The following is a 26,341-nucleotide window of genomic DNA, read 5'->3' on the forward strand; positions in this document are numbered from 1 at the left end:
TGGAGCACACTTTTTAGTACATGTCTTCCAAGTTGGGAAAGCAATCATTGAAAAGTTTTTACCAATTTGCTTGGTAAAGCTTTTATTGTTTGATTTTGCCTTTCTGTGGTTTTCACAGTGTTTAACATTGGTCATGTTTCAGTTATTTGTTTTTATTGTGTAAACTTGTCTCTTTATGCTTTTTGTATATTCATGCTAATTTTTCGTATAAATCCTCATGAATTCTTTAAATATTAATAATATTCCTATGGTCTTGATATTTATGACCTGATATTTAAATTGTTATAGCTGTGCTAAGAGCAGTTGTGTAGCATACATATCAAAACCCTTAAAATTATGTATACTCTTTGCTCTGGTAACTTTATTTCATAGAATTTATTTTTTTAAAAAATGAATGTGTACAACATTTTAGCTACAGAAGTGTTTATTACATTATTGTTTATTATATTTGAAAATATGAAAACATACTCAATACAGGATTAACAAGTCATAACAGATGTACACACTGGAGTGTTATAACAGCTATCAAAAAATAGAATATGCGGAACAAGGAGATTGAAAAACAGAATAAGTAGTACGATCTTATTTTGGAAAATATATGTGCATGCACACAGGACCCACACATGTTGAAATTTTCCTGGATTCTGAGATGTGAGAGGTCATTTGTTTCCTTTTATATCCCTGTATTTTTCTGAATAGTCTATTAGATATAGTTGAGACACATATTCAAGAGCTATTCCAAGAAACACAATATCTTTAACAAGAAATCTCTTTCAAAAAAAAGAAATCTCTTTCAAATCTTTTTTAAATAAGAATTTCAAGCCACCATCCCAATTTTAATTTTACTCCCCACTCTACCCACAAAGACACATACTTTTTGTTTCAAACATTCCTAGAATGTCCTGCCCTAGAGTATCTGATTTGGGGTGGCAAATTTGGGGGGAAACTAGATAGTTTTAATATTCATTGTTTTAGGCCAAAGTAAGTTGTGAGTGATATGGTGGCATTGCTCTCTGGGTCTGTCTTCTCTGACTCTTGCTGCCCAGGAGCTGTCTGACTTTCTGTTTTTCTCTCTACAGCCTGGAAGCAAGATGGTATCCTCTGCCAAAGCTGCAGTGCCCACCGTCAGCGACCAGGCTGCAGCCATGCAACTGAGCCAGTGTGCCAAGAACCTCGCCACCAGCTTGGCAGAGCTGCGTACCGCCTCACAGAAGGCAAGTGCACCCTTGTCATGGCAGTTAGCTTGCCGGAAGTGGAGCTTTTAATTCCTTACTACTTGTTGTGACCTGGGTGTTCCTTGGGGCCAGAACATTGCTGGGCATGTTTCTTGGTGAAATTGTCTGTTTCATTTGCTTGACCATTAAATATGCTTGTGTGGACTGACTTCTACCACTTTTAACTGCTGTCTCCTCGACTTAGTTATCACCTTCTGGTTACAGATGACTTTGGTTAAACTATGCTAGGTTACATACTCCCCCTTCCTCCCTTATGCTGGGACTAGCAATGATCTATTTCTCACAATCTTAGAGGAGACTGGTCATCTGTTTCTTGATGCCAGGTAGACTGTGGGCAAAGTAAATGATCACATCATTCAGATATTATCTTATGAACTTAGTAACAAATTATTTAGATGGTAGGTCTAACTTGGAGGATCATTTGTATTATCTTTGTCCTGAAAGTTTTCCACGTCTTAAATGGGAACATTCACCTTACCAGGATTCTTAATAGAACAGAATTAGGGATTGAGGAGTTTCTGTCTCTGGAACTTATTAATTCCCAAAGACCCTCCTTACCATTCTGTTTGATATAGTATTAGCATGAAGTTCTGGCATGAATTCATTGTTCCTTACTGTAACAATCCCTTTGTAGAAGCAAGCAGCCTCATACATGACTAAGGGAAGAAGGTTTGAAGCTGATTTGAATTTGTAATATAAACAGTGTACTATATCACCTAAGGAAAGATATAATTTAGAGATTTAGATTATATCTAATAAAAAAGTTATTTTGAACCCTGTTTCTCAAAGAGAGGTCCCGAGGCCATCTGCACTGGGATCACATGGAAGCACTTAAAATACAGGCTCCTGGCCCTTGCCCCTGAGCACCCAAGTCAGCATCTCAGGTTATAGGGCCCAAATGTCTGCATTTTAACAAATTTCCTCAGTGACCGTGACACAGCCCCCTCCAACAACTGCTTTGGAGCTGTGAGCCCCACAGTGGGACTCAATAAGACTGTTCACTGGGTTCACGAAGATTCTGTGACAGCTTCCAATTATTTTTGTATATAATGTGAGGGTTAAGTGTATAGGCTCTGGGACTTCCCTGGTGGTCCAGTGGTTAAGACTCTGTGCTCCCAACGCAGGGGGGCCTGGGTTCGATCCCTGGGCAGGGAACTGGTCCCACATGTGGCAACTAAAGATCCCATAGGCCACAGCAAAGTTCTAAGACCCAGCTCAGCCAAATAAATAATTTTTTTAAAAAAAAGAAGAATTTGAATCTAAATATTCAAATTCTGGCCTTGCTATCGGCTAATTTTGTAACCTGGCAAGTTAATTAACCTCTCTGTGTCTCAGCGTCCTCACCTAGTAATACTAACCACAGAAATCAATCAAATAGTGTGTACTGCTGCTGCTGTTACTATTATCTAAAAATGAAAGATGCTAAGATTTACCTGTTTTTAATATATTTGTGTATAATTTATTAATAAGTGTGTTGGGGGGGATGTGATGAAAGCATTTGGAGACTAGTGTTTCTAAAAGATCACAGAATAAAGTAGTTTTCTTTAAAGTTTTTACTAATAAAAAACATCTTTCATAACCTTCAGTATGAAAAGGTAATGGTTTACAATCTAGACATTTGAAAAAGAATTGACTCTTGAGAGTCCCTTGGACTGCTAGGAGATCAAACCAGTCAATCCTAAAGAAAATCAGTCCTGAATATTCCTTGGAAGGACTGATGCTGAAGTTGAAACTCCAATACTTTGGCCACCTGATGCGAAGAACTAAGTCATGGGGAAAGACCCTGATGCTGGGAAAGATTGAAGGCAGAAGAGAAGGGGATGACAGAAGATGAGATGGTTGGATGATGTCACCAACTCAATGGACATGGTTTGAGCAAACTTGGAGAGTTGATGATGGATAGGGAAGCCTAGCATGCTGCAGTCCATGTTGCAAAGAGTCAGACACAACTGAGTGACTGAACTGAACTGAATTTTGGTATAGACTTGTCCCTAGAGTCCTGGGTTCATTTGTTGGTTCTTTCATTCAGCTCCCACATGCTTCCCAAGTTTCTGTGTGCACTCATACTGCACTGGTTGCCCCATGTCTAGAACCCAGACACAGTGAGTAAGAATGCTCTTAGTATGAGAGGCAGTGTATTGCAGATATAAACAGTTTCAAGGAGACTTTAAGTATATCCTGTTGTGAAGCACACACAATTGATTATTTAGGGAACTTAGGACTGAAGTCTTAACTGAGCATAATTTTGTTCTCTTAGGAAATGCTAGTTACCTTTGCTTGCTCTTGCTAAATTAGGAGAGTCATTGATTATATCCAGAAAAGCATTCATGTGTTGCAAGGTACTGGGGTTGCTTTTCCAAGCAGACCTTCGTGTACATATTCCCATCTCTGTTGACAGGCCCACGAAGCCTGTGGTCCCATGGAAATCGATTCAGCACTGAGCACCGTGCAGACCCTGAAGAGTGAACTGCAGGACGCCAAGATGGCGGCTGTGGAGAGTCAGCTGAAGCCACTCCCCGGGGAGACGGTAGGAGATGTCGGTGGCAGCCAGGGGTGGGGCTTCACCTTCTACTAGGATACATCGAGGCATTTTTAGAAGTTGAGGGTCAGTGCGCCTAAATTTCAAGCTTTGTTAATGCAAAGCCCAGGATGGCCTCATGTCTCTAGAACTAGGGTAGAGATGGCTCCAAGGGGTCTCTGGTGATGGGTCTGTGTGTGCTCCCCTAGAGTGTGACTGGGATGACCAGGCATCTGTTAATATTCACCCCTCTTTTCCGTAAACAATACCTGCTGGTGGTTGAGGCCAGGGTTCTAATCCTGTGCCTTTTTCTGAAAAGAATGCCCAGTGCAGCTGAATGAACTGTGTTTACACATAGAAGTTCTGGCTTTCTTGGTTCAGGATGTATCATCTACCAGTTGTGAGCAAGTCCTGATCTCTGTGTTCCAAGCATTTTATCTGCGAAATGGGTGGCAGTTAAGCTATAAAGATAAATGCAAATTATTTTCAACAATCATATTCAAAAAAATTTTTTTTCCATTGTATAATGGGCAGTGACAAAGCACTTTGCTGTAGCAAACCCACAACAGCACATGGGATGATGGCCCCAGAAATCTAACTTAATCCTGTTATAACACCTCCTAATGCCTGTGCCAGGGTTTTCTTGGCTACAGTTTTACCAATTGTCCTCGTTTGTATATAGATTCTCCTTTCCCTCACTCTTGAACATTGCTGATGAGATACCTTCATTTATTAAGCACCTGTTAAGCAGTGTATACACACACAACCCATCTAGTTTATCCTGACAGTAACTTAATTAACAAGTGTTGTTCATCCCATTTTACAGCTGAGAAAACAGAGGTGTGTGTTTGTCACTGTTCTTCATGCTACCTGGCATTAGCATTGCAATCATGGTTTGAACCCAGATCTACAGGACTCCCTAACCCATGTCCTTGATATTTTACACTGAGAACTTTTAACTAGTGCCACTCTTTGGATGAACTAAAAATGTTAAGAATATAAAGAGACTAATGTATCCTTGAACAATGCCTGGTACACAGGAAGCACACAGAAAATAATCAAGTCAAGCTACCCCTCATTGTAAAAACTAGGCAATTCAGGCTCAGAGAGGTTAAGTCACTTACCTAAAGTGCCGCAGCTAATGCTGAGGTCAGGATTGGCTCCTGGGCCAGCGGCTTTGAACTGTGGTCCAGGTGTCCCATTGCAAAGTTCTGTGCTCCAAGGAGCCCATTCTGCCTTTACATAAAACAACTGGTTAGTTAGAATGCAAGAAACATCATGCAATTTTTTAAGAAATTGTTGTGTGTACTGTATTATATGGTTGCCTGTAATGGACCAGGCTGTTTTTTACTTGAAGAAAATGCCTCTTAGAAAACATGTTTTGCGGTTAAAATGGCTTGCACTTCCTGATCACCCAAAAGTTCTCTTCCAAAATGTTGTCCTCATCTAGTAATCAAACAATTACTCGTATCCTAGGCCTCTATTGACTTTATTCTCTGAATTATTTATTCTGTTGACAAAGCAAGATGACGTGCTCGTCATGGGAAGCAAGCACTTTGCCCGTTTTTATAATCTCATTTACCACTCCAAGCCTCTATTTCTATTGCATTTCCTTCTGGTTAGAATTCCATAAAAGTATTATGATCAAATTGAACAATGGTAATGGTCCCACGTGCCAGGAAGGTGGAACAGCTGGATGTCTGCCCACTTCCTGCCAAGGCATAATTAATTCTCACTAAGGATTTTTTGCAGACTTTCCGAATTAGCTTTTAAAGGCATAATACTAATAGCTACCATTTGTTGAGTACCTACATTAATTCTCTGAAAACCTTTGAGCTAGATACTATAATCCCAGGACACAGAGACTTGGAGAGGTTCAGTGAATTACCCAAACCTATCACAGGTAGCAAGTAGAGGAAGGGAGCAGAGGGCAGGGTGTGAACTCAGATTTGTTTACCCTGAAACCTGGGTTCTTTCCCCTCTGTCACCCTACTTCTTCGTAGGGCCATTGGTATATTAGATGGGAAAGAACTGAAACCCAGAGTTTGATTTGCATTATTTGGGGACTAAGACTTTTGTGGATGATTTGGTTCTTCTAAGTTCTTCTCCCTGTTGCATATTCTTACAGCTGGAAAAATGTGCTCAGGACCTGGGAAGTACATCTAAAGCAGTAGGCTCCTCCATGGCGCAGCTCCTGACCTGTGCTGCTCAAGGCAATGAGCACTACACAGGTGAGACTCGCCTTCATGATGCCCTGAGGCCAGGTACAGACCACGGGCTGGTGGGAGGAGTTCATTGATTTGACAATGAACCTGATGTTTTTATTTCAGCAGTTCAACACACATTTCTCAAGAACATTCCGCATACTTGTTACTGGGCTTGATGCTAAGCATACAAAAACTAATCAAATATGATTCCCCCAAACTATCAATATTTGTGATTTTTGGCATCCCAGGGGAATTGCTGGGAGAAATAGAGGAAAACAATAGAATAGGAAAGACTAGAGATCTCTTCAAGAAAATTAGAGACACCAAGGGAACATTTCATGCAAAGATGGGCTCAATAAAGGACAGAAATGGTAGGGATCTAACAGAAGCAGAAGATATTAAGAAGAGGTGGCAAGAATACACAGAAGAACTGTACAAAAAAGATCTTCACAACCCAGATAATCACAATGGTGTGATCACTCATCTAGAGCCAGACATCCTGGAATGTGAAGTCAAGTGGGCCTTAGGAAGCATCACTACAAACAAAGCTAGTGGAGGTGATGGAATTTCAGTTGAGCTATTTCAAATCCTGAAAGATGACTCTGTGAAAGTGCTGTACTCAATATGCCAGCAAATTTGGAAAACTCAGCAGTGGCCACAGGACTGGAAAAGGTCAGTTTTCATTCCAGTTCCAGAAAGGCAATGTCAACGAATGCTCAAACAACCACACAATTGCACTCATCTCACATGCTAGTAAAGTAATGCTTAAAATTCTCCTAGCCAGGCTTCAGCAATACGTGAACCGTGAACTTCCAGATGTTCAAGCTGGTTTTAGAAAAGGCAGAGAAACCAGAGATCAAATTGCCAACATCCGCTGGATCATGGAAAAAGCAAGAGAGTTCCAGAAAAACATCTATTTCTGCTTTATTGACTATGCCAAAGCCTTTGACTGTGTGGATCACGATAAACTGGAAAATTCTGAAAGAGATGGGAATACCAGACCACCTGACCTGCCTCTTGAAAAACTTGTATGCAGGTGAGGAAGCAAGAGTTAGAACTGGACATGGAACAACAGACTGGTTCCAAATAGGAAAAGGAGGACGTCAAAGCTGTATATTGTCACCCTGCTTATTTAACTTCTATGCAGAGTACATCATGAGAAACGCTGGACTGGAAGAAGCACAAGCTGGAATCAAGATTGCCGGGGAGAAATATCAATAACCTCAGATATGCAGATGACACCACCCTTATGGCAGAAAGTGAAGAAGAAATAAAGAGCCTGTTGATGAAAGTGAAAGAGGAGAGTGAAAAAGTTGGCTTAAATCTCAACATTCAGAAAACTAAGATCATGGCATCCGGTCCCATCACTTCATGGCAAATAGATGGGATAACAGTGGCTGACTTTATTTTTTGGGCTCCAAGATTGCTGCAAATGGTGATTGCAGCCATGAAGTTAAAAGACGCTTACTCCTTGGAAGGAAAGTTATGACCAGCTTAGACAGCATATTAAAAAGCAGAGACTTTTTACTTTGCCAACAAAGGTCCTTCTAGTCAAGGCTATGGTTTTTCCAGTGGTCATGTATGGATGTGAGAGTTGGACTGTGAAGAAAGCTGAGTGCCGAAGAATTGATGCTTTTGAACTGTGGTGTTGGAGAAGACTCTTGAGAATCCCTTGGACTGCAAGGAGATCCAACCAGTCCATCCTAAAGGAGATCAGTCCTGGGTATTCATTGGAAGGACTGATGTTGAAGCTGAAACTCCAATATTTTGGCCACCTGATGCAAAGAGTGGACTCATTGAGAAAGACCCTGATGCTGGGAAAGATTGAGGGCAGGAGGAGAAGGGAATGACAGAGGATGAGATGGTTGGATGACATCACTGACTCAATGGAGATGGGTTTGGGTAGACTCCAGGAGTTGGTGATGGACAGGGAGGCCTGGGATGCTGAGGTTCATGGGGTCGCAAAGGGTTGGACATGACTGAGCAACTGAACTGAACTGAACTGAACTGAGGGTGTGTTCTTGCCTGGGAGATCCCATGAACCAGAGGAACCTAGTGGCCTGCAGTCCATGGAGTCGCAAAAGAGTTGGACACGATTTTGCAACTTTAACAGAAAACAAAGCTGTGCAGCTACTCAGCTACACTCCTTCCTGCACTGCCTGAAAGTTCTACTTGTTCTACATTCTGGGCCCCACTCTATTCTGTCAATTTTAGCTTTTCTATTCAGTGTGTAGTGGAATCACATTACGGTTTTTAATTTGTGTGTCCCTGAGAAGCAGTGTGGTTGAGGATATTTTCAGTGTATCAACCATTTGGATACCTTCTTTGTGAAGCATCTCTTCATGTCTTTTGTGCATTTTTAAAAATATGGGTTTTCTGTCTTTTCCTTATATATCTGCAGGAATTAGTTGTCACGTATATTGTGGCTTACCTTTTCACTGCCTTAAAGGTGTTTCTTGATAAACAAAACTTAAACTTTAATACAGTCCAATTTGTACTTCTCCTTTATGGTTAGTGCTTTTTGTGTCCCATTTAACAATTTTACTTTTCCAAGTCATAAAGATATTCATTGCTGCTATAGTCTAGAAGCTTTGTTTCACTTTCCGTATAGTAAGTCCTCTGTATATGATCCTTCAGGCTGTGAGCTTTCAAAGATGCAAATATGCATCCCATCAGCATCAGCCATGAGTGAAATTGCAGCTTGCCCTCCATCTCCTGTTGCTGACAGTCCTTCAGCTCTCCCCTCTCCCCTCTCTTGTCCCTTGTCCAGTCAGTAACTCTTCTTGCCTCACTTGATGCCAGGCCCTGTATGCCAGCTGTTTTACTGTACTACTGTACTTTTCCAGGTACTGTACTGTAAGACTTAAAATATTTGTGTGTGTGTGTTTTTATGCATTCTTTGTGTGTAAAGTATTATAAACCTATTACAGTACTGAATAGCTGATTGTGTCAGTTGGGTAACTATTTTTTATAAAATAGCCTATTGGGTAGGCTATTTTTGTTGGACTTGCAAATTGGGCTTAATGAATGTGCTCTAGGAATGGAACCTGTTCGTTTGTAATGGACTTGCTATGTTTAGAACTGTGATCCACCTGGAACTGAGTGGCAAATGGGATCCTAGTGGAGTTGTTTTTGCATTGGGGCATCCATGTACTTCCTTTCCCCAGTGGTCTTGAGGGCCACTTCATTATAAATTAAGTGAATCAATGTGTGTGAATCAGTTGCTAAACTTTGCTTCTTTTTCTTTGCTGTAATTGCCTGTTCCTACCTTAGTACCACACTTGCCTAATCACTGCAGTTTTATACTAAGTGTATCCAAGAACATGAGTGCCCTGACCTTACTGTTCTTCCTCAAGTTAGTCCTGACTTCCTTGACCCTTTATATCCACTCTGTTTTAGATGTAACCTATCAATTTGTGCCTTCCCACCAATAAAAGCCTTTTTAGGTTTTTTTTTTTTTTCCCTTGGTGGTTTGATTTTGATTTGGGTTTCCTGAATCTGGAGATAACTGGCATTTTTATATCACCGAGTCTTCCAATCTACGAATGTCTCTATGTTTATTTAGGTTTCCTTTCTCTCAATATTGTTTTATAGTTTTTTGCATAGACATTTTGGTTTTCATTATGGTATGCATCATCAAGCTTCTCCCCTTTTACTTTGGGTTTTTCTCTATGTTTATATTTAATATGTGTCCCGTTATATCATGCAGTTGTCCTTTTATGGGGGGAGAAGTTGTTTGTTGCTGTGAGAGTATTTACGTTTCAGTTGGAGTATTTGGTCTACTTACATATAATGTAATTACTGATACATCGAGCTTTGAATTTGTCATCTTACCCGTTCTTTTCTCTATGTCCTACCTACCCTAGATTCCCTTCTTCTCTCCTTTCTTGCCTTCTTTCAGATTTATAAGGGCTTTATAGAATCCGTTACCCTTGATTGGTTTTCTGTACTTTCATTGCCTATTTTGTTTATTTTGTAGCTGTGCTGGGTCTTTGTTGCTGCACATGGGCTTTCTCTAATTGCAGTGAGCAGGCACTGCTTTTCTTTGCCATGTGCAGACTTATTGTGGTGGCTTCTCTGGTTGCAGAGCAAGGTTGTGGCCCACAGGCTTAGTTGCTCCCTGGCTTGTGGGATCTTCCTGGAACAGGGCTCAAACCCATGTCCCCTGTATTGGCAGGTAGATTCTTAACCACTTGGCCCACCTGGAAAGTCCTCATTGCCTATTCTTTAACAATTTTTTAAAAGTATAATATAGGTTAGTATGTTTACCTCTTCCTGGACAGTGCAAGAATCTTGGGACACATACACTTTATTTATCTTTCTTCCAACTTGTTCCTTGTTGTTGAGTGTTTTAATTCTACATATATTTAACCTCCTCAATACAGATTCAAAGTTGCATCATAGTAATAATCAAGTGCTCCTCCATATTGACCTTTCCACTGTTGTTCATTCCTCCCTGATCTCAGGGTGTCTCCCCCTGGGATTGTTTCCTTTCTGCCCAAAGAACTCCCTTCATTACTTCCTTTAGTGTGAGTCTGCTGTGACCAATTCTTTCAGTTGTTGTTTGCCTAAAAATGCCTTGTGTAACCTTTATTTTGGGTGGATAATTTTATGTATTATAAAGTTTTAGGTTGGCGGTTGTTTTCTTCTAGCTTTTGAAGATGTTATTCCTTTGGTTTCTGGCTTCCTTTATTTCTGCTGTGGAGTTAGCTGTCACTTTACTCTTCTATAGGTAATGTGGTTTTAGTTTTCCCTAGCGCTACTTGAACTTTCTCAATCTTTTTTTGAATATTTGAATTTTCTCAGTCTTTGATTTTCAACCACTGTGCCCAGAGGAGTTTTGTTGTGTGCTGTTTTGCCTACTTATCCTGCCTTGGGTTTTAGTACTCCTTGAAGATGAGATTTGTTGTCTTGGTCAGTTTTAAAAAACTCAACCACTGTACCTTCTAATAGTACTTCCATCCCATTTTTTCTCTCCTCTTTGTAGATTCCAGTTACCCCCTATGTTGGACATGTTCACTATATGTGTCTCCTATGCTTTTCTTCTATGTTGGGTGTGATTTTTCTTCATGCTTTATTCTGTGGGCTTTTTTAAAATCTGCAGCTCACTATTCCTCTGTTTATTTGTGTCTATTCTATCTTTAAACCTTCTGTTGAGTTTTTAATTTTTAATGTCATATTTTATACCAGTCTTTTGATAGCTTTCTTATACTTCCCCCTTCTCTGCAGAAATTCTCTATCTTGTCATCTAACTTCTTCAACATACTTTTCACATTTACCTAAAACCCAGGTAAAAATTAAAAAAAAAAAAATTTTTTTTTCTGCCTGGTCATGCAGCATGTAAGGTTTTAGTTCCCTGACTAGGGATCAAACCCATGCTCCCTGCATTGAAAGCACAGTCTTAACCACTGGACGGACCATCAGGGAAGTTCCAAAGTCCCAGTCTGGAGGAGCCAATGTCAAGATCAACTATGGGCATCTTGTCGTCTGTTTTGGGTTTTTTCCCCTCTGTTTTCAATTATTGATCTTATCTCCTGATGTTTCTGATATTTTAAAAATTTAATGCTAATCATTGGTATTTTCATTGTAGAGATAATTTGAGGTTCTAGATTGTGCTTTCTTCCATACAGAGGATTATTCTTTTATTTTAGCAGGTGGTTTAGAAATGAGCAGATCACCATAATATGAGTGGCTCTGAACTGACTGGATATTGTAAAGTCTATTTCCAATGTACGTTCCATAATGTAGCCCTTTGTGCCAGCTGCCCAAACACCTGTGGTGTTTATGAGGGCCATTCTGACAATTGAACTCAGAACTATGTGTTTCGCATCCCAACCCCACACCATTGCAGAAGGTTTTGCTCAGCCTCTCAGCTTCTGGGCAGCAGTTTACGAATTAGAAAATGCCTTGAGGGAAAAGCAACATTGTACTCACTTCTAAGTGCTTGCTTTCTCTTCAGGATCTTGGCTTTCTTTACCTTGGCTCCTTGGTATCTCTCCATTGTCTTCAAACAGATGTTTCATATATTTTTCCCAGTGTTTCTAGTTGTCTCTCAGGAGGGGAGGATTCATCTGCAGTAAGTTATTCTGCATCTTTGGTTTTTTAAAAAACTCTGTATATTTATTACTTTGAAAATAAAAGCATAACAAGAACACAAAAAGAATTATAGCATAGTGTAATATAGTACCTACAACAGTAAAAATGAGCAATTCTGTCTTCATGAGAGGCTAAAGGAAGGTACTAAAGCAGAATTGACACTTGATAGGGGTCTTAAGGATTATTACAACTCACATAGTATCTAAGGAGAAGAAGTGTATGTAAATTTTTAAAAGCATAGGGCATAATAGAGATGTAGTTTCAAGAACTTCTGCACATGGCTGAAATCTTGCCAAATTTTATGTAGATGATGAAATGGATTTTTACTGAAGGAAGGACTGCTTTACAAGTTGTATCATCTGATACTGATTAACATCCAGAATGACAGACTGTCTAGCTGGTGTCTGAAGAACAGACTAGGAATAGCCCCATTTCATTTTGGCAGGTACCAACTAGGTGGACTTGGAAACAGCATATGTGGACTTGGAAACAGCATATGTGAAGTCCCAAAAGCAGAAGAAGGCTAATCAAATGAACTGAGAAGGATCCTAGTAGAAGGCAGGGAGGTGGGCAGTGAGAAGATAAGGCTGTAAAGGTCAGCTGGGGTCAGATCCTGAAAGGCGTCATGCATACATCCTCAATCCATCAGTAGTGTCAGACTCTTTGCGACACTGTGGACTGTACCCCACCAGGCTCTTCTGTTGATGGGATTTCCCACCAAGAATACTCAAGTGGGTGGCCATTTCCTCCTCTAGGAGATCTTCTCAACCCAGGGGTCCAACCCGCATCTCCTGTGGCTCCTGCATTGACAGGCAGTTTTTTAACCACTGAGCCTCCTGGGAAGCCCCAAAAGGCCTCATAAGCAAATTTACATAAATTGAGGGACCTTCCTGGTGGTCAAGTGGTTAAGAATCTGCCTTTCGGACTTCGCTGGTTGTCCTGTAGATAAGAATCTGCCTGCCAGTGCAGGAGACACGGGTTTGATAGCTGGTCTGGGAAGATCCACATGTGGTGGAACAGCTAAACCCATGTACCACGACTACTGAACCAGCATGCTGAAATTACTGCAGCCTGTGCACCTGGAGCCCGTGCTCTGCAACAAGAGACACCCCTGCTGGTGCAACTAGAGAAAGCCTGTGCACAGCAATGAAGACCCAGTGCAACCAAAAATAAAATAATTATTAAAAAAAAAAAAAGAATCCGTCTTGCAATGCAGGAGACACAGGTCCAATCCCTGATCAGGGAAATAAGATCCCACGTGTGGTAGGGCAGCTAAACCTGTGCACTGCAACTTCTGAACCCACCAACTCTGAAGCCGAAGCCCCACAACTGAAGAGCCCGTGAGCCACAACAAAGACCCAATATAGCCAAATAAATACACATTTTAAAAAACAATAAATAAATTGAAATTTAATCTCAGAGCATGTGAAAATACTGAAAAGTTTGCATCCATGGACACAGTCCAGATTGTCCTTTAATGCAGATTACCCTTCTTTCATGTGCAGATAAATCAGAAACAAAGTTGGGGCCACTGAGACCAGTGAGAAGGCTGTTGCAATTATCCATGTAAGAAATGTTAGTGGTTTGTTGTGGAGATTTTGTTGTTGTTCAGTTGCTAGGTCGTGTCCAACTTTTTGTGGCCCCATGGACTGCAGCACTCCAGGCTTCCCTGGCCTTCACTATGTCCTGGAGTTTGCTCAAACTCATATTCATTGAGTCGACAATGCCATCCAACTGTTTCATCCTCTGTCACCGCCTCCTCCTCTTGCCCTCAATCTTTCCCAGCATCAGGGTCTTTTTCCAGTAAGTCCAGCTCTTGTCATCAGGTGGCCAAAGTATTGGAGCTTTAGCTTCAGCAATAGTCTTCCCATTGGATATTCAGAGCTGATTTTCTTTAAGATAGACTGGTTTGATCTCCTTGCAGTCTGATGGACTCACAAGAGTCCTCTCCAGCATCACTGTTTGAAAGCATCAATTCTTTGGTGCTCAGCCTTCTTTGTGGTCCAGCTCTCACATCCGTACATGACTAATGGAAAAACCATAGCTTTGCCTATATGGACTTTTGTCAGCAAGGTGATGTCTCTGCTTTTTAATACACTGTCTAGGTTTGTCATAGCTTTCCTTCCAAGAAGCAAGCGCTTTTCAATTTCATGGCTGCAGTCAACATCCACAGTGATTTTGGAGCCTAAGAAAATAAAATCTGTCACTGCTTCCACTTTTTCCCCTTCTATTGGCCATGAAGTGATGAGACCAGATGCCGTGGTCTTAGTTTTTTGAATGTTTAGTTTCAAGCCAGTTTCTTCACTCTCCTCTTTCACCTTCATCAAGAGGCTCTTTAGTTCCTCTTCACTTTCTGCCATTGGAGTGGTATCATCTGCATATTGGTAGTTTTTGGTATTTCTTCCAGCAGTCTTGAATCCAGCTTGTGCTTCATCCAGCCATGCATTTCACATGATGTACTCTGCATAGAAGTTAAATAAGCAGGGTGACAATATACAGCTTTGACGTACTCCATTCCCAGTTTGTAACCGGTCTGTTGTTCCATGTCAGGTTCTAACTGTTGCTTCTTAACCTGCATACAGATTTCTCAGGAGGCAGGTAAGGTTGTTTGGTATTCCTATCTCTCTAAAAATTTTCCACAGTTTGTTGTGATCCACACACTCAAAGGTTTTAGTGTAATCAGTAAAGGAGAAGCAAATGTTTTTCTGGAACTCCCTTGCTTTCTCCATGATCCAAAGAATACTGGCATTTTAATCTCTCAAGAAGGTAGGGAAAACCACCAGGCCATTCAGATATGACCTAAATAAAATCTCTTATGATTATAAAGAGGCGGTGATAAATCGCTTCAAGGAATTAGATCTGACAGAGTGCCTGAAGAACTATGGACAGAGGTTCGTAACATTGTACAGGAGGCAGTGAACAAAACAATTCCAAAGAAGAAGAAATGCATGAAGGCAAAGTGGTTGTCTGAGGAAGTTTTACAAATAGCTGAGGAAAGAAGAGAAGTGAAAGGTGAAAGACAAAGGAGAAAAGGAAAGGTATACCCAACAGAATGCAGAGTTTCAGAGAATAGCAAGGAGAGATAAGAGCATTGCCAAGAAATAGAGGAAAACAATAGATTAGGGAAGACTAGAGATCTCTTCCAGAAAATTGGAGATACCTAGGGAACATTTTATGCAAAAATGGGCATGATAAAGGGATAAAGGACAGAAAACAGTAAGGACCTAATAGAAGCAGAAGAGATTAAGAAGAGGTGGCAAGAATACACAGAAGACTATACAAAAAAGGTCTTAATGACCCGATAATTATTATGGTGTGGTTACTCACCTAGAGCCAGACATCCTGGAATCAAGTGGGCTGTAGGAAGTATTACTATAAACAAAGCTAGTGGAGGTGATGGAATTCCATCTGAGCTATGTAACATACTAAAAGGGGATGTTGTTAAAGTGCTGCACTCAATACATCAGCAAATTTGGAAAACTCAGCCATGGCCACAAGACTGGGAAAGGTCAGTTTTCATGCCAATCTCAAAGAAAGGCAATGCAACGAATTTTCAGACTACCATACAATTGCACTCACTTCACACACTGACAAGATTTTTCTCAAAATCCTTCACACCAGGCTTCAGCAGTATGTGATCTGAGAACTTCCAAATGTAAAACTGTATTTAGAAATGGCCTTGGAGATGAGGGATGGATTAAAGACAAAGAGACTTGACAATTGTTGGCAGTGGATTAGAAGTTGGTAGGAATGAGAGTAAGGAAAGTAACATAGACAGCTCTAAGTTTAGACTCATGGCTGAACACACTGTGGTAGAAACACTGTATCATGGGAAGACATGTTGAGGGCTGGAATTTCAGGATTCCAGGTTCAACTTCAAATGGATTCAATTTGAAGTCCCTGCAGGATATCCACAGAGAGGCGCTCATTAGGCAACTAGATATTTGCTTCCGGATCTCAGTAGAGAAGTCTGAGCTGGAGATAAATATTTTTAAATTTTGAATAAAATGGTGTTGATTGATACCATGGTAGGGAGGTAGAGAAGTTTGCCTTGGGGTGGGGGTAGTGGTACAATAAGAAAAATTTTATCAGATATAACCCTGCCGAACCCTTTGAGGAGAAGGCTGAGCAATAGAAATCTTTGAAAGACACGAGAATGTGCATCCTTAGAGCAAGGAAACAAGGAGAAAGGGATGTCTCTCAGCTCAGTGTCTGCCTAGAAAGACACTGAAGAGAGGGACTTAAGCATCCACTTGGCTTAAGGAAAAACTAAGTCACTGACTCTCCCTGTTGAAGGCTGTTCAATAAAGTTGAAGAGTTGATGGGAAGCAGGGAGAGGACGTGAGTGTGGACAACTTCTCCCTGGGTGTCAGTTCCCTCTCCACATCTGTGATGTGTGGGGTATTCAGAAGTTATACACAAGCTACCCCTGGACTGCATTCTAATGTAGATGTATGTGTCTGGGGTGGCGGAGGTGGGGTGGTGGTTGGCCAGCATGGTGTTCAAAATGCATTTAGTCTCGTCTGATTACAGTTACATAGAACCCTTTCCAGATCCTTTGGGGGCAGGTTAAAAAAATCTTTCATACATGAATTTTTAAATTTATTTTTTAATTGGAGTATAGTTGCTTTATAATGTTGTCTTAGTTTCTGCTTACAGTAGCGTGAATCAGCTACGAGTATGCATACATGGTTTTTCCCTTGTGAATTTGATACGTGATCTAATGCTGTCTACACACAATCGACATGAATTCTGATCAGGATTGATAATTTGATAAAGAATTCCCCTGTATTTCATATTATTAATGTGTCTCCTTAAGCTCTGTTGCTGAATATATTGGGTTCGTCAAAAAGTTCGTACAGGTTTTTCACTTCCAGCTTATGGAAAAAGCCAAACGAACTTTTTGGCCAACCCAGTATTTTGAGAAGTAGCTGGCAGGAATACTATGAACGTAATCTGTGTCTTCCAAGGATTGTGGTTATTGAAATAGTTGTCTGCTTCAGTGTTTCCCACTGGCAGTTTGGGGTATGTTGCACCCTTGACTACAGGAATAATTTGGGGCAGGGGGGGAGTGGTGATTGCTTGGACACATGACCCTGATAATAACCAACATCACTATTGAGAACGTTGCCATAAATTCAGCCATGTACAGATTTGGATGTTTATTGGGCTCCCTGGCATCTGGTGGTCCTCTTTCATCCATTTGTTGGCGTGGCTTCTGCTTTCTCCAAAACCTAATCCTTCCAGAGAGGATTCTTGATGTGCCTAGAGATTTCATAGTGAGTCCTCAGCAGAAAACACATAGGGTGCATATGCCTCAGCTTTTGGAATTCCACTCTCCTGGTTTCTGCCTTTTAGAAAAATTGTCTGAGTCTATAAAAGGTTTTTGGTGAATAATTTTTGCATGATCATGACTTTTCTAATTGGATGTGATAAATGTTTTATTCTTCCAAAATCATACAACTCAGATAAATTCACGAGTCCCTGTAGGAAGTCAGGAGGCGAGGTCTAAGAAATCACTGTGTCGAATTTTCTTTGGTCAAAGATGTGGTCTCATCCTCTCCTACAACCTGTGGGAAACCAAGGCCCAGAGGGAAAAGGTGGCAGGAGTTTAGCCCACGCAGCTCGCCAGCCCCAGAGCTGGACAAGGTCTTAACCACCCTGGGGCCCTTCTGAGCAAGGATGTCCTTCCACCCTGTGCCAGCAACTTCAGCATAAAATGCAGACTTCTGCTCAGCGTGTCTGTCTGCTTCACCTTGGCTTTATTTATCTTTATGTTTTCTCCTCTTCCATAAAAAATACTTTTTAAAAAACATGCATTCATTCCACATGCTATGCTCAGAAGTGCCAGGTGATAAAGGGCAGATTGGCAGCTTTGTAATTTTTCTTGATTAGATTGTAGAGTTATGTCCCAGCTGTGTGGCTTCCTAAATATTTACAGATGAGCCAGCCTGCAACACTGTGAGGTTGTTTTATGGGTCCGGGGCCTTTCACATTCTTTATTGTATTAGGTCACCTCGTCCCCAGTAAGGCAAGGACCACCTGCTGCATCTGTGCCCACTCAGCTGAATCAGCGGCAGTAAAGGCCACGCTCAGTGGTGCCCGGAGACCACCCAGCCGAAGCCTGTAGATGAGGCCTTTGGCCTATACCCGAAGCCTGGGGTGAAAGAGAAAATGATCTGAATTTTTCATGCGGATGTTGTGGGTTCTGACAAGAATCCCTCATGGTTCTGTGTCCCAGAGAGCACTGAGCAGGGTCTGACCCCTTTCTTACACATCTGAGATGTAAGAAACCTCAGATCTCAAGTGTGTCCACAGATAAGAAGCTTTGCAGCACTGGTCCTCATCTGAAATGGTTTCATGAGACAAGCTTTGAGGCTGGATATTCTGCAGTTCCCCAGGTTCTAGGAGCTTTTTGTCACATGCTTTGGCATTTCCAGTCTTCATCCTTTTCTTGGATGTGCCAAGTACTAGGTGTCATGTAGGGTGGCACCTCTCCTTTCTATGAGAGGTGGTGCTATAGTTTTTAAAGTTTTTTTAATTGCTTTATTTTTGGTTGTGCTGAGTCTGTTGCTACTTGCGGGCTTTTGCTAGTTGCGGTGAGCGGAGGCTACTCTTCGTGGCAGTGTGCGTACTCATTGTGGTGGCTTCTCTTGTTGCAGAGCACAGACTCTGAGGGTGTGGGCTTCAGTAGTCGTGGCTCTGGACTGTTTCTCCGAGGCATGTGGAATCGTCACGACCAGGGAAACCTGTGTCCCCTGCACTGACAGGCGGATTCTTATCCACTGTGCCACCAGGGAAGTCCTATCATTTTTTAAGAATTGGTTTATATTTACAGTTTATCACCAAATCCCATCATCTTTAGAAGTAAATTTAAAGATGAGCAGGCACTTCGCAAAGGAGGATGTCCAAACAGCCATTGAGAAAGGTGTCCAACATCCCTGCTCACTAGGGGCAGAAGAATTAAACCTCAGTAAGGAACTTGCCTGGTGGTCCAGTAGTTAAGACTTTAAATCTGTGGACTGCAGGAGATATGAATTCAATCTGTTGTTAGGGAACTAAGATCCCACATGTCGAGCAGTGCCACACCCCCACCAAAAAGAAAAATCTCAGTGAGATGCAGCTGAACTGTCATCAGAGTTGGCTAAAAAGAAAAAAATCTAGCAATAGCAAGTTTGGGCCAGGATGCAGAGTAACTGAACTCTCATATAGTGCTGGTGGAGTGTAAAATGGCAAAAACATTCTGAAGAAGTTTTGTAGTGTCTGCCAAAGCTAAATACACACTTACTCTGTGGCCCAGGAATTCAACTCCTAGGTTTAAATCTGCTAGAATCACTTCCATTTGTCTACCTAAATGCTGCTATGAGAATTTTTCTGGTAGTTTTATTCACAATAATCCACACGGGAAACAGTCCCCAAATGTCCAGCAAGAATGGATAAGCAGATGTTGCTGTGTTCCTATAATGGAATATTACGCAGCAAGGAAAAGAAATGGCCTGCTGTGTGTAACAGCATGGGTAAATCTCACAGCGTTACGGTCAGAGAAAGAAACTAAACACAAAAGAACACCTACTGTGTGGTTCAATAAACATGGAGGTTAAGAGCAGGTAAAACTAGGCTAAGGTGATAAAAACTGGAATAGGGATTACTTCTGGTGTGAGAGTCTATTAACTGGGAAGGAGTACAGGTGATGGAAATGTTCCGTCTGCATCTGGATGTCAGGTACGTGGGTGTACACATTTGTACAGACTCAGTGAGTCTTCCTGGGAGACTTGTTCGCTTTGTTGTATGTAGGTTATGCCCTGATAGAAATGACTGGAAAGAAAAGTGAATTAGAATGATTTATCTGTGAGTTGGATCCTGTGCACTTGGCATTTGAGGTCTAAGGACAGATGGGACAGTGCAGAAGGAAATAGATTTTAGTGTGGCATTTGTTGTAACATCCCTCTTGGAGCAGCCCAGAGCCAGTGGCATGGGCTACTTCTTTGAGAAGCACATCAATTCAAATTTTATAAAAAGCAATTTGGAGCTTACCTGTGCCAGGCACTGTCTGAGGATTCTCTTTTCTTTAGAAGGACCTAGAGATTTACTCCCAAGTAAAAGGATGGCTTTTGGATGAAACCTAATAGAAAGTCTGGTGGGCTTTTTTCTTTTAAATCCCCAGGGGTGGCTGCTCGAGAGACAGCCCAAGCTCTGAAAACGCTGGCCCAGGCTGCCCGGGGCGTGGCTGCATCCACGAGTGACCCGGCGGCTGCGCGCGCCATGTTGGATTCCGCCCGGGACGTGATGGAGGGCTCGGCCATGCTCATCCAAGAGGCCAAGCAGGCCCTGATTGCACCCGGAGACGCCGAGAGTCAGCAGAGACTAGCACAGGTGAGCCCAGAACTGGCAGCTAAGGTCACCATCGTGGTGACATGTTGACAGGCTGTCACCCAGTAATGAGCACTTTCAGAAGCTTTGCCTGGTAACCCCCATAACGTGAGATCATCTTAATTCAGTCAACAGAAAGTACAGGGGTTTGGTTGAGACCTGTGCTTGGAACTTGAAGGGCCTGGACATAGCAAGCTTGTCTTGGGCCCGAGTGTGCTTACATGTATCCCTCTTCCTGGCCTGGGAGGTGAGGTAGATACACTTGGTTTAGAAACTTAATGCTTTAAACTCTCTCTAGTGCGTCTTCAGATGAGTTCCCAGAGAGTGCAGACGGAGAGCCTCACAACCTCCTTTAAAGGCAGTGTGTGGGCAAACTCCAAGCTGGTCTGGAAGAGCTCAGAGCGCCCCTCCAGCCCTTGAGCTGGATGAGGTATGGAGGTGATGGCACCAGAGGGTCACTGAGCAGAAATTCATCACAGGCCTGCCTAACAGTGATCCAAAGAGCTCGGGGCCTCCTTCCACCTCGGGCCCTCTGCAGGACTCCCTAGCAGGGAACTGTTTCTCTTCCTGTTGGTACTGGCCATCTTTGTTTTGGAACCTGACGGAATATTGGAGGGCTGTATCTGAGTCACAGTCAGGACTTGGCCTGGCCTCCGGAGCAGGTAGAGCATGCTGGTGCCAAGACACAGGATGTTCACGCCACTGAGAGGCCTAAATGCCCTGATGCAATGGTAAACAGTGTCAGGTAGATGCTGGCGGGTCATTTCCGTCTCTTTTAGCTCTGCTCACTCCCAACACATGTGCAAGTCTGTTTGCCCTGGAAGCTGCTTCCTGACGGGGCTTTTCTCCCTCTGTGTATTCAGGTGGCCAAAGCCGTTTCTCACTCCTTGAATAACTGCGTGAACTGTCTCCCTGGGCAGAAGGATGTGGATGTGGCCTTGAAGAGCATTGGGGAGTCGAGCAAGAAGCTGCTGGTGGACTCGGTGAGAGGTTTTGGCTCGGGAAGGGGTACCTGGAGGCCTGGGCTCACCTCAGGTGCAGGTGGGGTCTTCTCCCCTCCAGGGACCCTTTGAGTAGCTCGCCTTCCCTTAGGGGTTGGTTTTCCTGCCTATTTGCCTTTTCCTTGTTTTGCTTTCCAATCAGCCGAATTCCCAGGTAGAGTGTCTAAAATTTACTTTTTCCTTGAGCCCACGTTGCCCTTCGATCTTGGGTTATCCCTGTGAGCCAAGAATGGGGCAGGCTATTGACGGGGAAGGTTTGGATCATCTGACCTCTCATCAGGACATTTCAGGCCATGACAGTCAGGTGACAAAGGGATGCAAGTGTCCGGAACTCACTGAAAGAGTGAGTGGTCTGTGGAATTTCATTGTGGAGCTTGTTCCCTTCTTTTTTTGTAAGCCCCCTTTGGGGGCACTTGGCCTTCTTCATCTCTGTTTCTTCTCTGCTGCGTGCCTGTACATAACCAGGTATGCAGACAGTGGGTGTGGTGTGACTCATACCATCTAGCTTAACTCTCTAGAACTTTTTACCAACAGTTTCAGTTCTGCTAGTGGCACTGCTGAGGGAAAGCTATATTGTTAGCAGAGACCAACTGATGAATAAAATTGGTGGCTACTCGTTTGGAAAAATAGGATTTAAAGATTAATAGCATCTGCCTTTTAGTACCAAAAAGCTAAAACTTTGCAAGTTTCCATCTGAGAATGCCAAGATAGAGCATGGGTTCAGAGAGCAGATCCCAGAGTCAGGTTGTCCAGGTATGAATCTTGGCTTTGCGGCTTAGGAGACCAGAAGCCCTGTGGAAAGCCGTCCTTACTATTTTTAGATCCACTCTGTCTAGCACTGAATAAGTGTTCAACAAATTTAAGTGAATGAGTGAATGGGTATATTTTTTTGAAGGTCAAACGTAACGTGGGCTCAGGCCACACAGAGCCTTTTCACCTAAATGATTCAGAAATGCATCCTGGAGAGTCTGTCTTCCCTCTGCAGCATCCACCATTCCTCCTACACTCAGTAAAACTCCTTCTGCAATTGTGCCCTCTTCCCACAGTTACCGCCAAGCACAAAGCCCTTCCAGGAAGCCCAGAGTGAACTGAACCAAGCAGCCGCCGATCTGAACCAGTCTGCGGGGGAAGTGGTCCACGCCACCCGGGGCCAGAGCGGAGAGCTGGCCGCAGCCTCCGGGAAGTTCAGTGATGACTTCGATGAGTTCCTTGATGCTGGCATTGAGATGGCAGGCCAGGCACAGGTGAGGGGGAGGGAGTTGCCGAGTGGAGCTGACCCTTGCCTCTCACCTCTGGTGGACTGTCAGCCCCCGAGGCTAAGCGGCAAATAGGAGCTGGGAAGCTGTGAACAGCCCACGGCTTTACATCATCTTTGCTGCCCAGAGAGCTTCGTGAGCTTACAGGAATGGCATTCCCAAAGACGCTGTTAGCTTATGTGTGAGATGAAGATGACCGATAACTTCTGCCACAATCCTCCAACAGAACTCATCATCTTATACTCTTTGAAAGGAGGGCAGAGGAGAGAAGGAGGAGAGCCCTGCATCCTATACTTCAAATGTAGTATGGTACTATAAAAACTCATGTTATTTCAGGTTTGGTGAGTCCATTTGAAAAGGTTGTGTCTAACCCTGAGTATGAAGTGATTCAAAATGACCTCCTTCAGATGAACAGATAAACCCCTACTTTAGAACAAGGGAGGATGACTGGTCTGGGGTGAGCTCACTGAGCTATTTATTTGCGAGCTATTTATTTGCTTTAAACTCCCTCAAAGTGGGACCCAGCATGCTTCTTACTCTGTTATATACAAAGGGCTGTTTCTCGGATGGGAAGCCGGGTGAGCAATGTATTATTTCCAGAGTCAGAAGCTTTTGGGATGCAGTCAGCTCTCAACGTCCAGGCAGTGATGGTTGTATGTGCCAGGCTGGGATGCACCAGCCCCTGGACAACTCCAGCACTGTTGAGCAAGATGCTGGGTTGTGGCCTGGTCTGTTGACTCTCTTACTCACTCCCCACCCCACACCCCCCATTAATACCCACACTTGTGATACAGCATAGTTCTTGGCTGACCCACTTGGGAATGGATTTCTGTGCCTCTGTGTGCATCTCGGTCTGGGAATCTGTTTGGGGAACAGTAGATACCAGGCAGAGTCTCGACACGCTAGGCGTCTGCAGACTAATTAGGCTTCATGCCATCTGTACAGATAACCTCCTTCCATTTCAGGGTACTGCTCCTCGCTCTGAATACTGCTTAGGAGAAATGGGCAGCCCCTAATTACTTTAGCTCCTTTTCACCTTCCAGACGAAAGAAGACCAGATCCAGGTCATAGGGAACCTCAAGAATATCTCCATGGCCTCCAGCAAGCTACTGTTAGCTGCCAAATCTCTCTCCGTAGACCCAGGAGCCCCCAATGCGAAAAATCTCCTGGCTGCAGCTGCAAGGTAAGTGTGGAACAAAATGGGCTTTCATGTTGGTTAAATAACATCAGTGTTTGCGAGGTCCGCCTGACATCCTGCTGCTTTTGCTGAGTGAAGAAGAGGTGCTAACCTTCTGTTCTCAGAGTTGGAAGCGAGAGTGACATAGATGCTGGTGTCTTATTAAATGGGCTCATTTGCATGCACATTCTCCACTAAAGATGCCTTCTGTCTCCTCTTAAAGCCTTTTCAGGAGGACTTGTTTAGACTGAAGGCCTCCATTGATTTATAAATATAGTGGCTTAGATTTTTTTTAAGTAGGGCTAATATCATTCAGATTATGAAAGTACCATATGTTCTTTAAAAAGAAATCAGAAGATGCTGAAAAGTTTAAAAAAAAAAAAAAGATGCTCAACTAGCCATTCAACATTTCTTGTGTGTTTACTACTATGAGCCTGGCACCCATGTTAATTAGCTAGATTTAAACATGGTCACTTTGTCACGTGCAGAAGGGCTCAAAGTCAGGATGGAGGGGGTGGTGATGAGAGTAAATTGGGGGAATATATTAAAACATGAATCTGAACTTGGGATGATGTGAATGTCCTTCTTTGCTGTTGTTTTCACCCAAGGAAGTAGGTAATATGATATTAATTTCTGCTCCACGTCCACTCTGGCAATTTAGTTCAGTGACTAGTGATCGAATGCTGGTATCTGGAGAAACTGCAATGATAGCTAAGGAAGATTTTATATTGGTAATCCCACATTCATATTCCTGAACCAAGGGGGTAGGGTGTTCTGTAATTCTGTGGTGGTGTAGGCCTGTTTTCTTAGCCTTACTTAGTATCACTCTATAGGAAAACTAACAGCAGTGAAAGAGTAAATGCAGGACAGTTAGGATTTGTAGCCTAATTGGAAACATTTTCAAAATATGCAGATGAGCGATTTTTAAAAAGCATGGCTTGAATTCTACTTAAAATTTTTAAAATTTGGTTTTGTTGGCTTATTTGTTTTCCAATGTCTTTCTCTCTCCTGGCTTTTTTTAAGTTGTCAGAATCAGGAGTCCTAAATTCTAATACAGACTTCATTGCTTGACTAAGTAGGTTACTTTGGTCAGACCACTCAACCCGTCTTAACTTTCCCATTCACAAAACAGGACTGCGTATAGCCCACATCACCCTTGAGCTTTGTTCCATTCCCAATAGACAAGGTATCTTGGTACCACTGGTTAATACCTGTCTCTGGCCTCCTCTTTGTTTGCAGTATTATTTTTTATGGGGGGATTTAGATAATTTCAGAGCAACGCCCTTGAAAACTTTTGAGTTTCTTCATTCATTCTCATCAACATACTTTGAGCGCTAAGTTGCTTCAGTCATGTCTGACACTTTGCAACCCTGGGGACTGTAGCCCTCCAGGCTCCTCCGTCCGTGGCATTCTCCAGGCAAGAATACTGGAGTGGTTTGCCATGCCCTCCTTCAGGGGATCTGCAAGTGGGTTCTTTACCACTAGTGCCCCCTGGGAGCCCAAACATACTTTACCTTCAAACAACAGCGAGAGCTACTAGGTGATGTGATACGTACTCACATCTCCCCACCTCCATCTTGTGCTTTGCTTGAGATTGTTCCAGCAGGTGCATGCCCTCCTGAGCTCAGGGTGGGGATGAGGAGGAACGGTGATATCCTCTCTGTTGAGCAGCTATTTCTGATATAAAACCCTCTTAATCACTTTTTTTCCAAGAACAGCCTTTGTATAAAGCAGCGAATGTTTCCAGTTACCTGAACTCAGTTGTTTTTCATTATCTTCGATTTTTTGCCCCTTTTCAAAATTACAGTTTCCAACTCAGAGGCGTGCTGACATCTCTTGTAAATTGTGGGAAGGAAAGGAGAGTATAAATGGGCATTTTGAAAGCCCCTTAAAGAAGGGACTCCGGGACCTGAAAGCTTATTGCTGGTGTCCTTGCTCTGTGAGTGTCTGCACGCCCCCTGGTGGTTACATTGAGGAAGGGCCCTGGAGGTGAGGTGAGAAAGCTGCTGTTGCCCTGTCTGTCCTGGCTTTCAGCAGTTGATAGGGAGAATTCCCAGCCTGATGGTTCCACAGCCAAGTAAGCACTCAAAAATCATCACGTGAATTGATAGTCTTGGGTTGGAACTGCTGCAGGAAGTTGCTGACCTATTCTTCTTGGCTTCTTGGCAAGCTTGGCTCCCTGGGGTATTTTCCCAGTGGGAGCTTGCCTGAGTGAGTCAGGCCAGCTCCTCTTTGGCGTAAAGCTCTGTCCATGGGGTGCAATCATTCATTCTCTTGTTACTTCATCTGTTCATTAAACCGATTTTTGTTGCATGCCTGATATGGGCCCAGTGGTGGGCACACACTGTGAGTAAGAAAGGATAGCCCCGGTCCAGTCAGGACAGGCACACCCAGGGTATACCGCCGCGATCCTCTCTGGGCCTCACAAAAGTCCTGTGTATAAGCACCTTTGGAGCTGGGTAGCAGGAATCTGATGGTTAT

At 42.8% G+C, this 26,341-nt stretch overlaps 1 protein-coding gene and 1 non-coding gene across 8 annotated transcripts in view; both read left to right on the forward strand.

The window, feature by feature from the left end:
* Positions 1 to 26,341, forward strand: part of TLN2 (talin 2) — a 502,016-nt gene that overhangs the window by 363,670 nt on the left and 112,005 nt on the right. For 5 of the 7 annotated variants that reach the window (XM_044925074.2, XM_044925075.2, XM_044925072.2 and 2 more), the window contains 7 exons: positions 1,080 to 1,214; positions 3,634 to 3,762; positions 5,882 to 6,017; positions 20,221 to 20,429; positions 21,290 to 21,409; positions 22,474 to 22,671; positions 23,727 to 23,866. In XM_044925074.2, coding sequence (XP_044781009.2) covers positions 1,080 to 1,214; positions 3,634 to 3,762; positions 5,882 to 6,017; positions 20,221 to 20,429; positions 21,290 to 21,409; positions 22,474 to 22,671; positions 23,727 to 23,866 — 1,067 coding nt within the window. The remainder of the gene's footprint in view (positions 1 to 1,079; positions 1,215 to 3,633; positions 3,763 to 5,881; positions 6,018 to 20,220; positions 20,430 to 21,289; positions 21,410 to 22,473; positions 22,672 to 23,726; positions 23,867 to 26,341) is intronic. The other 2 variants (XM_044925076.2, XM_044925078.2) reach the window with 1 other exon arrangement.
* On the forward strand, positions 2,317 to 2,390 carry TRNAG-CCC. Its single transcript has one exon. It is a non-coding gene; the product is annotated as a tRNA-Gly (tRNA).

This window comes from Bubalus bubalis, chromosome 11 (genome assembly GCF_019923935.1).
Source record: "Bubalus bubalis isolate 160015118507 breed Murrah chromosome 11, NDDB_SH_1, whole genome shotgun sequence".
In the NCBI taxonomy this organism is placed as follows: domain Eukaryota; kingdom Metazoa; phylum Chordata; class Mammalia; order Artiodactyla; family Bovidae; genus Bubalus; species Bubalus bubalis.